Below are 14,212 nucleotides of genomic sequence, written 5' to 3'. Positions count from 1 at the left end.
GCGCTTTGACCTTGTTGGACTTCTCTAGGTTATATATAGGGGTGGTTTTTGTTTCTGGGAGTTTCTGAGCCTTCTAGAGTGATCAATTCACTTTTATCTCTGGTGGAAGACGGTGGGAAAAGAGGGATTTCTCTCCGGATAGGCTTTTCTTCTTTCGGAAAGATCAGTTACCCTTGTTTGTGAGATCGATTTGATCTTGGAGGCTTTCTACCTAGTTATTTCTTGTTTTCGAATTGTTTGAGTTGAAATGGAGAGTTGGAGTACTGAGCAGAAGTCCACCGATAACATGGGTCTGGGTGTTGAAGGTACTAGTAATATTTTTGGGTCTAGAATTATTACCACAGTGAATTACATGGTAATTGTCCTGGCTGTGTAATTCTATGTTACCTCACATTGGTAAAAACTTTTTGTGGGCTAATACTACAAAGGAGATTTGGGATGAAGTGATTGAAACCTATTCCTAGAAACAAAATGTAGCTAGAGCCTATCAGTTAAGGAATCAGGTGATTAATACAAAACAGGGAGATAGGCCACTTGCCATGTATTTCTCCATGCTGAAAACACTGTGGTAGGAGATAGATCACTTAGAGACTGTGGTTTGGGAGAGTACGAAGGATGCAACAATCTATTAGAAGTTGGTGGAGAAGAATAGGATCTTTGAGTTCTTGACTGGATTGAACCCTGAATTTGATATTGCTAGGCAACACATCCTTTCCAAAGAGAGTGTGCCTCTTTCTCAAACTTATGCCTTTGTTTCTGGAGAGGAGAGCAGGACGAATGTCATGTTGAGACAGCCTAGGATTGACCAGTCGGCTATGATTAGTACAGTCAAATCTAAGCCAAATGGAGATAGGGGGAGTAGTGAGACTAGGAGGGAGGCTAAGGACTTGATGTGTGACTATTGCAACAAGATTAAGCATATCAGAGACACTTGTTGGAAGCTCTACCCATATCTCATACCAGCTCGGGTCAAGAACAAGAAGGAAAATGCAAATATGGCAATTATAGGAGACTCTTCGGGACCTCTTACCCAAGCTGACTTGGAGTCTGTTGCACAATTAAAACTGAATTGGAGAACTTTGGACATATTATGAGCAAGAAGGATTTGGATGGTTCTAGTTCCTCAGACGGGCAGTAGAGTGCAGGAGCCAATCACACTACTTCCTTTGCCCATACAAGTAGTTCATATGTGGTTGCAAATTATGCATCCACCTCAAGTAAGGAAGGACCTCCTTGGACTATAGACTCGGGAGCATCTGAGCACATGACCAGTATACCTAGTTACCTACCATTTTCAATTCTTACTAGTTGTGCTTTGGCAGAGATAGTCTCTACAACAGATGGTTCCCATATTCCCATTGTTGGGAAAGGGACAGTTAACAGTGACTAATGACATAACTTTATCCTGTCTTACATGTCCCTAGGCTCCATCCTAATATTCTTTTTGTGAGTCCTCTGACAAGAAATTTGAACTGTTCAATGACTTTCCTTCATGGTAATTGTGTTTTGCAGGATCAGGAGTCAAAGAGGACGATCGGGAGTGGCTGTGAGGTGAATGGAGTCTACCTTCTGGATGAGATTCCGAGACATCAAAGCCATTATGTTAGTAGCAGCAATAGTAGTAGATTAGAGTTAGTGAGTTAAGTTATGCTTTAGCATAATCACTTGGATCATCTTTCTCTCAATTCATTAAGATCTTTGTTTCCATAGTTTTTGAGTCTGTTTAGTTATCTAGTTTGGAGTGTGAAAGTTGTCAGTTGGGAAAACATTGTAGACATTTTTTAAACCAAGTAATAAAAGAAGTTCTTTTGCTTTTGAAATTGTTCAAACTGATGTATGGGGACCTTATCATATTTCTTCCATGGGTGGTTACCATTATTTTCTTTTGTTTGTGGATGATTACACACGGTATTCTTGGACATATTTAATGAGATCACGTGATGAGGTACCTATTTTGGTGCAACAATTCTACCAGATGGTCTCACACAATTTGGGGTGAGGACTAAAGTTTTCAGATCAAAGAATGCTAGAAAATACTTTGAGAAGGATTTGGTCACATATTTTTTGGAGCATGGGGCGATTCATCAAAGTAGTTGTGCATATACACCACAAGAATGGGGTTGCAGAGAGGAAAAATAGACACATTGTTGGAAGTGGCAAGAGGTCTTATGGTGTGTGCTTCAGTTCTTATTCATTTTTGGGGGAATGTAGTTCTCACGACTGTATATCTGATTAACCGTGTGCCTTCATGCATTTTGGGGTTTAAGGTGCCATTCGGACTTCTTTTTCCAGATGGGGAGATATTTCATATTCCTCTAAGAGTTTTTGTGTGTGTTTGCTTTGTTAGCATTCTTGGTCCTCATCATAGGAAGTTGGATCCTAAGGCCAAAAAATGTGTTTTCCTTAGGTATGCTTAAAGCCAAAACGGGTATTGTTGTTATGATCTAGTGTCGAGGAACAAGTTTGTCACTATGGATGTTACCTTTTTTGAATTTGCATTCTTTTTCTCTCATGGTTCTCCTCGGCGGGAGTGTCTTGGGGAGGAGAACTCACAGTCTGTTCTTCTTCCTGTTTCATTTGATCCATCAGTTCCACCTATTGTTACACCATCAGCAGCTCTAGTCCCACTACCTAATCCACTACGGCCAGCCTCACAATGTTATCAATGCCAACACAAGAGGGTTGACTCCACACATGCTCCAGTAGAAGAACCTGCACCACTCTCCATTAATCCATCTGAGATTCCATGTATTTCCCTTGAGCCCGAGCCTGTTATTTCTCCTGATGATGATGTTTTTGTACCTAACACTGTTGTTGCAGCTGATCCCATTGATCTTAATCTTCCCATTGCACTCTGTAAGGGAAAGAGAAAGTGTACAACCCATTGCATTTCACACCATCTTTCCTATAATGCCCTATTACCTTCCTATTGTGCATTCCTTTCTTCCCTGGATTCTGTGTCTATACCCAAGAATGTTAGTGAAGCTCCCTCCAAACTTGAGTGGAGAATAGCTATGCAAGAAGCAATGAAGGCTTTGGTTAAGAACCAGACATGGGAGATAGTTGATCTTCCTACAAACAAAGAGACAGTTGGATGTAGATGGATGTTCACTATGAAGTACAAGGCTGATGGCAGTATAGAGAGGTACAAGGCAAGGTTGGTTGCAAAAGGGTATACACAGACCTATAGTATTGATTACCTTGAGACCTTTGCACTAGTAGCTAAGGTGAGTTCAGTTCGAATTCTCTTGTCTCTAGCAGCTACCTATTCATGGCCTTTCTTCCAGCTTGATGTTAAAAATGCATTCCTTAATGGTGATTTACAAGAGAAGGTATATATGGACATTCCAGTTGGTTTTCATGAAAAATGTTGGTGAGGGAAAAGCTTGTAGGCTGAAAAAAATCATTATATGGATTGAAACAATCACCTAGGGCATGGTTTGACAAGTTCAAAGGGGCACTTATCCGGTTTGAACACACACAAACTCAGTCCAATCATACTCTCTTTGTGAAAAGGAGAGAAACACTTATGCCAGTATTGATTGTGTATGTGGATGATATAGTAGTTATAGGGAATGATCTGAGGGAGATAAATGCACTCAAAAAGTCACTACAACAAGAGTTTGAGATCAAGGATCTAGGTGAACTAAAATATTTTCTAGGGATTGAGGTTGCAAGATCCAAGCATGGGACATTCATCTCTTAGAGGAAGTATGTGTTGGACTTTCTGTAGGAAATTGGGAAGCTAAGAACTAAACTAGTTGATACTCCTATTAGCCCAAACCATAGGGTTAATGCTTTGAACGGTGATTTGGTTAAGGATGTGGGGAGATATCAGAGGATGGTAGGCCGGCTATTATATTTATGTATGACACATCCAGACATTTCCTATGTTGCTACTGTTGTGAATCAGTATATGCATGCTCCTCGGGTTCAGCACTGGGAAGCCATTAAGAGGATACTTGCATACCTAAAAAAGCATCCTAGCAGAGGGAATCTATTCTCAGACCATGGGAATTTGAAACTGGAGTCCTATACAGATGTAGATTGGGCAAGTTGTTTAGATGTCAGGAGATCCACATTAGGGGTATGCACCTTTGTAGGAGGAAATTCGGTTTCATGGAAGAGTAAAAATCAGTCAGTTGTGGCTAGGTCAAGTGTAGAGGCTGAATATAGATCTATGGCCCATGGTGTTTTAGAGCTACTTTGGGTTAGATCCTTGCTGAGTGAGATTGGGATAAAAGCTAAGGAGCCCATGATGTTATTTTGTGACAACCAAGACGCAATCGATATTGCCCACAATTTGGTTCAGCATGACAGGACAAAACACATTGAGGTTGATAGATGATAACTCTGCATTTTGATGCCTTAAGGGCATCCTTTTAGGGGTATTTTAGACCTTAGACTGACTAATTTGTTCCCTTTTTCTGATTAAATTCAATGTTGTGACCTCTGAGGGTCCCTATGCAAATTTTGGGTAAAAATTGGGAAATTTATAGAGTTTTCTACAGATTTTGGGAAACTAGTGAGAATTCCAGGTGAGAGAGGGGGTGTTTCTGTGAAAAACTGAGCACAGGAGGGTGCCTCTTACCTGCTAAACCCAGAAAGGCACCCCTCCTACTGTATTAGCATACTCCCCTCTCCTTAGAAAACCCTAGGGCACCTCCCCACTCATTCTTTTCACCTCTAACAAACCCTAGCCGCCCCCCAACTGCTAAATCTTCACCTTCCACTCCTCCCTAGCATCTAATCTCAATCATCCAAGCCTTAGCAACCTCTCATACCCTTAGATCTTCACCTTGTAATCTCCACCCTCCATCCTAGGGCGCTACCCACTCCTTTTAATCTCCACCTTTCAGCCCTAGGCGCCTGAATCTCCACCGTTCAATCCTAGGAGCTTAAGTCCCAGCCCTCCATACTTATAGGCTCCCCCTCCTTTTCACTCTAGCCATATGATCCTTCTAGTTTAATCCTAATCCTCCATTCCTAAGCCCTAGAGGCACCCATTTTCTGCATAAACCCACTAGCCACCCCTCTTTTTCTCTCTAATCACAGTTTTGTCCACCCTTCTTTATAGAAAGGACCCCAAGGGCCCTGAAGAAGGGGTTGGTTAGCCCAGTTCACAAGGCCAAGGCTTCTTGAGGGGTTCAAGGGTTACAGGAAGGAAGACGCCCAGTTCTTGTCAGGTGGGGTTCCTGCAAGCAGTTCGTCCAACCTGCAACTGCCGCCACTGGAGCTGATCCACCATTTTTATTTTGTTTTATTTTCTTTCTTTTTGTTATTCAGTTTTTCTAGCAATTTAATTTCTGCAATTTTGGATTTTGGTTTAATTTAATTTCTGTTTTTCTTTGCCTTTTGCAGATCTGAATTTGTCCAGTTCAAGGCTAAGGTGTCTTGAGGGGTTCGAGGGTTGAACGGAGGAGGAATGGCTTGCAGTTTGTCTTCCTGGAAAGCTACCGCCACTGGATCCGAATTTCAGCATATTTTTATTTATTTTCTTGTTAATTTCAGTTTTATTTAATTTCTTGTCTTTTTCAATTTTGAATAGTTAATTTCAGCTTTAATAAATTTTATTTTCTTATTTTCTGCAAATCCCAAATCTGTTTTCTTTTACTTATTTGTCTGGAACAAAATAATAATTTTTAACCTTGCTTCCCTGAGGATTCGACCCCTTCCTCACCACTAAACTACGTTCTTTATTTTGTTTTGAGGATTGGAAAAATACAAATTATTAAACTGGTGTCTCGGGTGTTTGACGACGCATCCCAGGTGCACCAATAGACACTTCGTAAGAGAGAGTGACAACTGGAGAAATTTTCCTATTTTATGTCTCCTCTAAATTACTGTTAGCTGATGTCTTCACCAAAGGGCTTGCAAAGAACAAGCTTGAACATGACCTACACAAGTTGGGAATGTGTGACATTTACTCCCAACTTGAGGGGGAGTGTTGAGGTTTTTGGGGCAGATTTGTGTAGATTTAGTAGTTGTTTTTGTTTATTTATTGTTTAGATAGGAAGTGGGGACTACAACACTCTCGTTGGGTCCCTGTTCAGTGGTTCTTTTGAGTTATATATGCAATTTTATGTGTTAGCTGCCCTATAAGGGTATATTAGTCATTATACCTTTTTTTAACTAAAGGTATAAATACTAGTGAGGTGGGGGGCCAGAACTGATAGCTCTCTTTTTCTTTATCAATTTCTTCTCTTCTCTTTCTCTTCTTCTTCTTCAAGAAATATCTCTTATTCTTTACAAATTCTTTGATTCAGCAGTTTTCTACTCTTTCTTCCCAAATAGACCAACACATTGCAGCCCTAACACATCTCCACATAATCTTTGCCCTCTTTGTTGGCCAATTAGAAGGAGAGGAAGTAAACAAGCTTTGCACATTCATTGGAGAATTCCACCTGCACCCAAACAAAGAAGTAAACCATCCCCAAATAAAGTTTGCAAATTGACAGGAAATTAGTAAGTGAAACCTAGACTCACCAACAACTTTGCAAATGACACACCATTGAGGAGACAAACATCTATTGGGCCTTTTTCTTTGAAGCAAATCTCTTGTATTAACTCTTTCCAGAAAGACCTCCCAACAGAAGCTTCCCACCTATGGAGGAATAGGTTGACACCACACCTCTTTAACAGGGAAAGACAGACCAATAGGAATAGCTGGTTGTGTTATGGCTTTAAAGAAAGAGGGACACGTAAAGGTACCAGAGGGAGAGAGGGTCCAAATTCTGTTGTCTACCTTTGTTGGCTCCAAGAAAACCCCATCAAGGATGGATAATAGGGATAAGGTACTGTCCAATTCCATGTCCCTGATATCTCTTCTCGGTCCCAAATTCTAACCAAACCCAGAGGTAGAGTTCAGTGGTACAAGGAAGGTAGATACCGGTTCATTCTTGAAGGTAGAGATGGCAAAGAGAGCCGGAAACTGTTATTTTAAAGGAAAATCCCCAACCCAAAATTGTTGCCAGAATTTAATCAATACTTCGAATCACCAATCTGCAATCATCAGTTCAGCCATAAACACATCTAAAAAATATTACCACTTGCACCAAGCATGGTTCAACCAAAAACAACCAATAGAAAGGCACTAATAGGGCTGGATGGCAAAATGGTAGGATACAAATATTCGGCAAATATTCAATCTTGATTTGGAAATTGTGGAAGCACTTCCATAGTCTTCAGAAATATGTTATGGATCAAACACAAGTGGTCTCGATCAAGAAAACAAACATTTAAATGTATTTCTCACTCTAACCAGATCTGAACTTTTTTCTAGTTTTTTTGGACAAAATCTATAGAATCATCAAATCCTCTTGAAACTGTTACCAAACTGTTTCTAAAATTGATTCTTACCATATTCTAGGGTTTTTTGTGGTAGGTTGTTGGTTGACCATACAGGTACTGACTTTAGCAACTCCCTAAGAAGTGTGTTAGGCTCGATCAATGCCAGGCTTGCTTTGAATAGTCTGATACCAACTTGAATGAATATGAATATGTTTGTTTGATTCTAGAACAGGGTTAGAACAAGCTGAGTTTCACACACATCTCATGCCCAAAACATTGTTATTTATACCAAAACAGAAAGTTACAAAAATGCCTAGCATTAGGTGTCCCTTAATGCTCATTAAGTACCATGATTAAACTGCCCTCAAGACAGCCTACCACTACAATAGGTGAAAATGGCACAATGAGTAAAATCTATGGACAATTCTGCCCCATTCTCCATGGATGATATCATTAGGTGCTCACAGCAAGTAGCTCACTCATCCTCATCATGGTCTGTTGTTTCCATGGAATTGTAACCATCTGCTACTAATGAAATTGTAGAGAACACTGATGTGGGCCCCATGGCTGTGGTCCCCACTGTGTTCGTATGACAGCACATGTAACCTTTGTTAGTTATGTCAGTGTTAGTTGGTAGTTATCTTAGACAGCTTGTTATTTCAGTTTATTATTTGTTTTATTTGCCATGTAAGCATTAAGGGCAATTCTGCCCTTTCCTACATTTAGTGAACATAACCTATAAATATTGAGAGAGTGGCGGCGGTAGATTCATTCGATCTGTCCCTCCTTTCAAAACCCTTGTGTACTTCTGCTTTCTTCTCCTTTCTTCTCCCTCTTTCTTCTACTTTTCTCAATCCGAAATCTTTTGGAATTCAAGACTGACTGTAGTCTTGATCGACTACTTGGTATCAGAGCCTATCTAGGGTTTCTCATGTGAGTCTAGTCCAGCCGACCAGATGAGAACTGTCTAGGGCTAGAAGCTTACAAAGGACTGTTTGTTGGCTGATTCTTGGAGGTTACCAGAAAAGTTTAGCAGCTGTCCGAAGACTTGTAGAGGCTTGGAGAGTGTTTTGGTAATCAGGAAGAACCAGAGAAGGTTAGGGTTCAGGCCATGATTGAAGGTAGCAATCAGAGTTTTCTGGGTAAGTCTTTATTTTTCCCTTGAGATTGCTGTCAGTCAAGATAGGTTGGACCTATCTAGGAGGAGCGGCCGAACTCTCCTATTTTTTCTCAGAGGTGATCAGTTTTTTTTAGGGTTTGTCATTAACCCTACGGCTAGACTTGATTGTGAATTCTTTTGGAAGGTGCGGCTGAGCATTGTTTATGTTCTCACAAAGGTTTTCCTAACCCTACGATTAAAACCCTAATTCTGCTTCAGCATTACAGATTGCTTTCTAAGTGGTTTTCAGACCTGTTTTGGCTTCCGAGCTTGTTTTGGGGGTGGGAACTGTTATCGGACTGCTTATATTCTGATTGCCGATTGGTTTCGGATCAGATCTGAACTGATTTCATACAGATTTCTGATTGTGATCAGTTGTTTAAGTGTTGATGACAGGAGGTCTACCTCTGGATATTGTGCCCTTGTAGGAGGTAACCTTGTCTCTTGGAGGAGTAAGAAACAAAGTGTTGTTTCCCGCTCTAGTGCCGAAGCTGAATACAGGTCAATGGCTAACGGAGTGGCTGAAATCCTATGGTTGAAATCACTACTTGAAGAGTTGGGTATTGATTATGAGAAGCCCTTGATGCTGTATTGTGATAATCAGGCAGCTATTAATATAGCTCACAATCCGGTGCAGCATGACAGAACTACACATATCGAAGTTGATTGACATTTTGTTAGAGAAAGGGTCTCATCACAAGAAGTGTGTCTCCCGTATATCACCTCCAACATGCAGCTCGCAGATCTTCTCACCAAGGCTGTTCCAAGGAAGAAGTTAGAGGCAGACCTATTCAAGTTGGGAATGACAAATATCTATTCTCAACTTGAGGGGGAGTGTAGAGAACACTGATGTGGGCCCCATGGCTGTGGTCCCCACTGTGTTCATATGACAGCACATGTAACCTTTGTTAGTTATGTTAGTGTTAGTTGGTAGTTATCTTAGACAGCTTGTTATTTCAGTTTATTATTTGTTTTATTTGCCATGTAAGCATTAAGGGAAATTCTGCCCTTTCCTACATTTAGTGAACATAACCTATAAATATTGAGAGAGTGGCAGCGGCAGATTCATTCGATCTGTCCCTCCTTTCAAAACCCTTGTGTACTTCTGCTTTCTTCTCCTTTCTTCTCCCTCTTTCTTCTACTTTTCTCAATCTGAAATCTTTTGGAATTCAAGACTGACTGTAGTCTTGATCGACTACTGAAATAAAGCTTAACTTTGATAGGTGCAGTATGGGAAACCCAGACAATTCTGGAGTAGTAGTCTTCTGGAACAGTAATGGGGACATTTTAGCTATCTTCTGAGGCCCTATTTGGGTAGGCAAGTTCCAAAATTTTGTCACATATTGGCCTGTATCGGCCAATACGTGCCGTGCCGGTCGCCCACCGATATGCTAAATAAGGAGGGTTTTGGGATTTGACCTATTTCAGGGGGGCAGAGGGGCCTAAAACCTACCCCTAACCTATTTTTGAAAAAAAAAAGAAAATAAAAAGATGGGCACAAGGTTCAAAGTACCGATACACCACTTGCATTGTATCGGGTGTATCGATACTTTGAACCTTGGGTGAAGGGGACTCCGTAAGAGCATAACACTACTAGCTGTTGTACAAGCGTTAAGGTTGGGGAAGACACTCTACATTTAGAAACTTAGTGATGGAAGGGGAACTCTAAAACAGTGCTAATTTGGATATGTAGCACTAACCAAGGATCATGGCAATATAGGAATGGTATGAGAAAGATTATTCAACTATCAAGAGAGCTTGTTGCAACTTTCATATGGATATGAGGATTAGCCAATAATGTGGATCATACTATGGCAAAACTTGAGGTGAACAGGGCATAATTGCATCAGGGAACCATATCACACTAATGTATGTAAAAGATAATGAGGGTTGGGTAACAGACAGCCCAACAAATAAGGGAAGGTCTATTGATGTGCATTGGAGTCGTCGCTCTCTTCCAAAGAGGCTAGAAAGATATCCCCTCTGGTGGATTCTCAAAGAGTGGAGTTAACAGAGTCTGATTGTGCAGAAAAAACAATTTGGAATGATTACAATTTGAAAGAGGTTTCTGTTGAAGTGACGTCAGGGGATAAGACAAAAAAGAAAAGAGGAGCGGACTTGAAGATTCTAGTTGACAAAGAGGTGGAAATCGGCAAGTCTTTGAGCTTGTTCTTTTTAGGAGGAGAGGACTTTGATAGAAGAGCTTTTGAGAAAAAGAGGAAGCTTAAAAGCATGAGAAAGGTTCCTGAAGTGTTAGGGGGAGAAATTTGGGATGAGGAAGGAGGTCCAGATGAGTTTGATGAGGTGGAAGATTGATCTACGCATAGAATTGCTTGGCTGGAGTAGTTGTTTTTTTTTTCTTTTTTGAGAAAAGGCTAACTTTATTCAAAAAAAAAAGAGGTGCATGAGGAAATGTACACAACAGATAAGCACTCAGAAAGTTACATAGGCAGAGAACTATCACTAAAAAGGTAATCCCTGTGAGCACCAGATTTAGCTAGACTATCAGCTTCAGAGTTTAGCTCCCTTGGAATCCAGACCACATGGGCATTTAAAGCAGCAAGGATGTCTCTCGCTTCAGCCAGGTAGTGAGCTAAGGCCCAAGGCCCACTGTCAGGATTAGAAAGCCAATTAATGGTGTTGGCTGAATCTCCTTTAATGGTAAGATTTAGTAAGCTCATGTCTTTTGCACTCCTGATGCCGGTTAGAGCTGCCATACTAAAAGCCCAACTGACAATACCATTTCTATTTCGAATTACACCTCCAATACCCGCTACACCCGGGTTTCCAAAAGCATTACCATCAAAGTACAAGGTCGTCTCGCCATCCACATCAGATCTGAAACTGTGGGGAGTGATGAGTTGTATTTGATTAGAGTGAAGGAAATTTACGGCGTTTCTTTGGAGGTCATCAAAGGTGACACCTCTGAAGTGAGTTGAGCTGGAAGTCCACAAGAAGCATCTGTAACATATTAGAGAAATCAGCTCCTCAAAGTTTTTTGCTCTGTTGGTAAACACCTGGTAGTTTCTCTCTTCCCAAATGCTCCAGAAAATAGCATGTGCAGCAGATTGCTATAAAGTTTTCCCTCTTTTGCTTAATCCTCTTCCTGACCATTGCCCTAAGCATTCAACCACATTTTTTGGGAAACCCAGCTGTATTCAAATAATGATAGAAAAAAGTTCCAAAATTTTCAAGTTTCCTCACAGTGGAGCAGAATATGGTTGGTAGATTCCCCAGCTTTAAGGCAGAAACAACAAAAAAAAAAACAGACCCTGGAAGGGATATGAGCACACCAGATAAGTGTTGATTTCCTTTAAACTGGAGTAGTGTTTGCTGTGCTAGTGTAATCTCTTGTTTTCTCTCCTGTTTCTTCTCTGCTGTATGCGAGTAGCTGAAGTAGTTGTTGGGTTTGGGGGGTGTTATCTTAACACCTGCCTTTAGTTTGTATTCAGCTTTTTCCTTTTTTAATAAAATTTTCCTGTTATTTGTCAAAAAAAAATCTAACAGTTACTAATAATAATTCGAAATAGAAATTGATTAAAATAATAAGAAATATGCACAAGAGATGAGAAAACAACCCAAGAACAAACAAATGTGTCACCATGTAACAGATTATACAAAAGGTGTTTGATACACCATGGAAAGATAAAGAAATTCCAAATAAAGTAGACATCTCAAAAGGGTCTCATAACATTCTTACATACATGTTTAACAAAAAATATTCTTATATATGTCAACTACAAATTTGATTGAGAATTATCTTTCCTACCTGCAGTGATCTTTCTAGGTGCATAATCCAAGTCTTCTCTAATGCTAATTTGTATGTCTTGAAGCAGCAAAGCTTCCTTTTTCGATTCAATTGGAACAGAGTTTTCATCTCCCAAGGAGCTTCCCTTTGGATAACTTACTTGCTCTTGGCTGCTGGTGCATCCAGGTAATTTGATTCCTGCTGTAGATTTACATGACCGAAAGAGTATCAAGCGCACAGTACATAAAACTTGCAGATGAGCTACTTTTGAATTAATGAACTATTAAGGGAAAGAAAAGACATAAATACTTATTTAATTTTAGACGATGATCATGATAAAATTCAACAACTTCAACATGCAACTATTAATTTCTTTATAGTTAACATCAAGTCAAAAGACAACCTAGACCAACTTAATCAGAACAACCAAACAATAAATAAATAGGCAATCCCAATAACCAACTCAAACAATCCCACTAAATGCCTTAAAAACTACTGATATAATTAAGTACATTACTAATTTAACATCAAGTTGATGAGTAACTATGGTTATTATGCAGACTTTCCTACAATAATTACCTCTTCATGAATCCTGTGCTAAGATATTTTCATGTCCAAGAATTAATTGTATAGTGAATAACAATTAGAGAGAACTTCAAGAAAAAAAAATGAAAAGTTTATTAGTAGAGTTTGGAACCTGAAAGTTGGCATTGTATAGGTTCTTACATGTATTTCCTATGTGGCTCATTGCATTCAAGAACTTCTAGTGAATCTTGTCAATACCTTCATCAGATTTTGCAGTTGCACTCTTATCTGTCCAAAGTTCTGTTGAATCCTTCATCTTCTCATTAACATCAAGTTCTTCACCAATTAGAAATGTCAAAGGTGGCAATGAAACAGTGTTCTCTGCTGTAAATGCTACATTCACCAATGCAAATTTGGTCAATTATTTGCTCAAAACCAAGTGCATGGTCAATTATTTGCTCACAGGGATTACTTATTCAGTGATAGTTTTCTGCCTGTGTAACTCTTTGAGTGTCTGATCTCTGTGTACATCTCCTCATGTACCTTTCTTGTTATGAATAAAGTTAACTTCTCAAAAAAAAATTACAAGCAAGAAAATAGCACCACAAATATGTATTTAAGACTACCAATGCATAATATATATAAGGCACATGTTTTTCAAATAATGGAAAATAAGGTGTTTGATACACCAAGGACAATAACTTAAATTCCAAATAAAGTAGACATCTCAAAAGGGTCTCATAACATTCTTATATACATGTTTACCGAAAAATATATAAGCATCTATAAATTTGATTGAAAATCATCTCTCATACCTGCAGTGCTCTTTCTAGGTGCATAATCCAAATCTTCTCTAATGTTAACCTGTACATCTTCTAGCAGTAAATCTTCCTTTTTTGATCCAATTGGAACAGTGTTTTCATCTACCAAGGGTCTTTCCTTTGGATAACTGACTTGCTCTTGGGTGCTGGTGCATCCAGGTAATTTGGTTCCTGGTGTAGATTTACATGACCAAAAGAGTATCAAATGCACAGTACATAAAACTTGCAGATGAGTTACTTTTGAATAATGAACTATTAAGGGAAAGAAAAGACAAATACTTATTTACTTTTAGATGATGATCATGATAAAATTCAACAACTTCAATATGAAACTATGAATTTCCTTATAGTTAAAAGACATCCTAGACCAACTTAAGCATGGCAATCAAACAATAAATAAATAGGCAATCCCAATAACTGACTCAAACAATTTCACTAAATGTCATAAGAACTACTGATATAATTAAATACATTACTAATTTAACCTCAAGTTGATGAATAACTCTGGTCATTATGCAGACCATTCCTACAATAATTACCTGTCCGTGAATCCCGTTCTAAGATATTTTCATGTTCAAGACTTTATTGTATAATGAATAACAATCTGAGAGAATAATGGAAATATAAATAGGTGTTGTGAAGAAAAAAATGCAACGTTTATTACTAGAG

At 39.2% G+C, this 14,212-nt stretch overlaps 1 protein-coding gene across 8 annotated transcripts in view; it reads right to left on the bottom strand.

The window, feature by feature from the left end:
• The window catches only part of LOC104592934 (membrane protein of ER body-like protein), a 124,131-nt gene that overhangs the window by 59,542 nt on the left and 50,377 nt on the right, over positions 1-14,212 (bottom strand). For 4 of the 8 annotated variants that reach the window (XM_088900754.1, XM_010252489.3, XM_088900755.1 and 1 more), the window contains 3 exons: positions 13,538-13,714; positions 12,981-13,115; positions 12,219-12,398 (listed from right to left, as the gene is read on the bottom strand). In XM_088900754.1, the coding sequence (XP_088756880.1) occupies positions 12,219-12,398; positions 12,981-13,115; positions 13,538-13,714 (492 nt within the window). The remainder of the gene's footprint in view (positions 1-12,218; positions 12,399-12,980; positions 13,116-13,537; positions 13,715-14,212) is intronic. The other 4 variants (XM_010252497.3, XM_088900752.1, XM_088900753.1 and 1 more) reach the window with 4 other exon arrangements.

Source organism: Nelumbo nucifera, chromosome 3 (genome assembly GCF_055504915.1).
Source record: "Nelumbo nucifera cultivar China Antique chromosome 3, China Antique-T2T, whole genome shotgun sequence".
In the NCBI taxonomy this organism is placed as follows: domain Eukaryota; kingdom Viridiplantae; phylum Streptophyta; class Magnoliopsida; order Proteales; family Nelumbonaceae; genus Nelumbo; species Nelumbo nucifera.
Note: the sequence above shows the minus strand (reverse complement) of the source record. Positions and strands in the feature narration are given on the sequence as shown.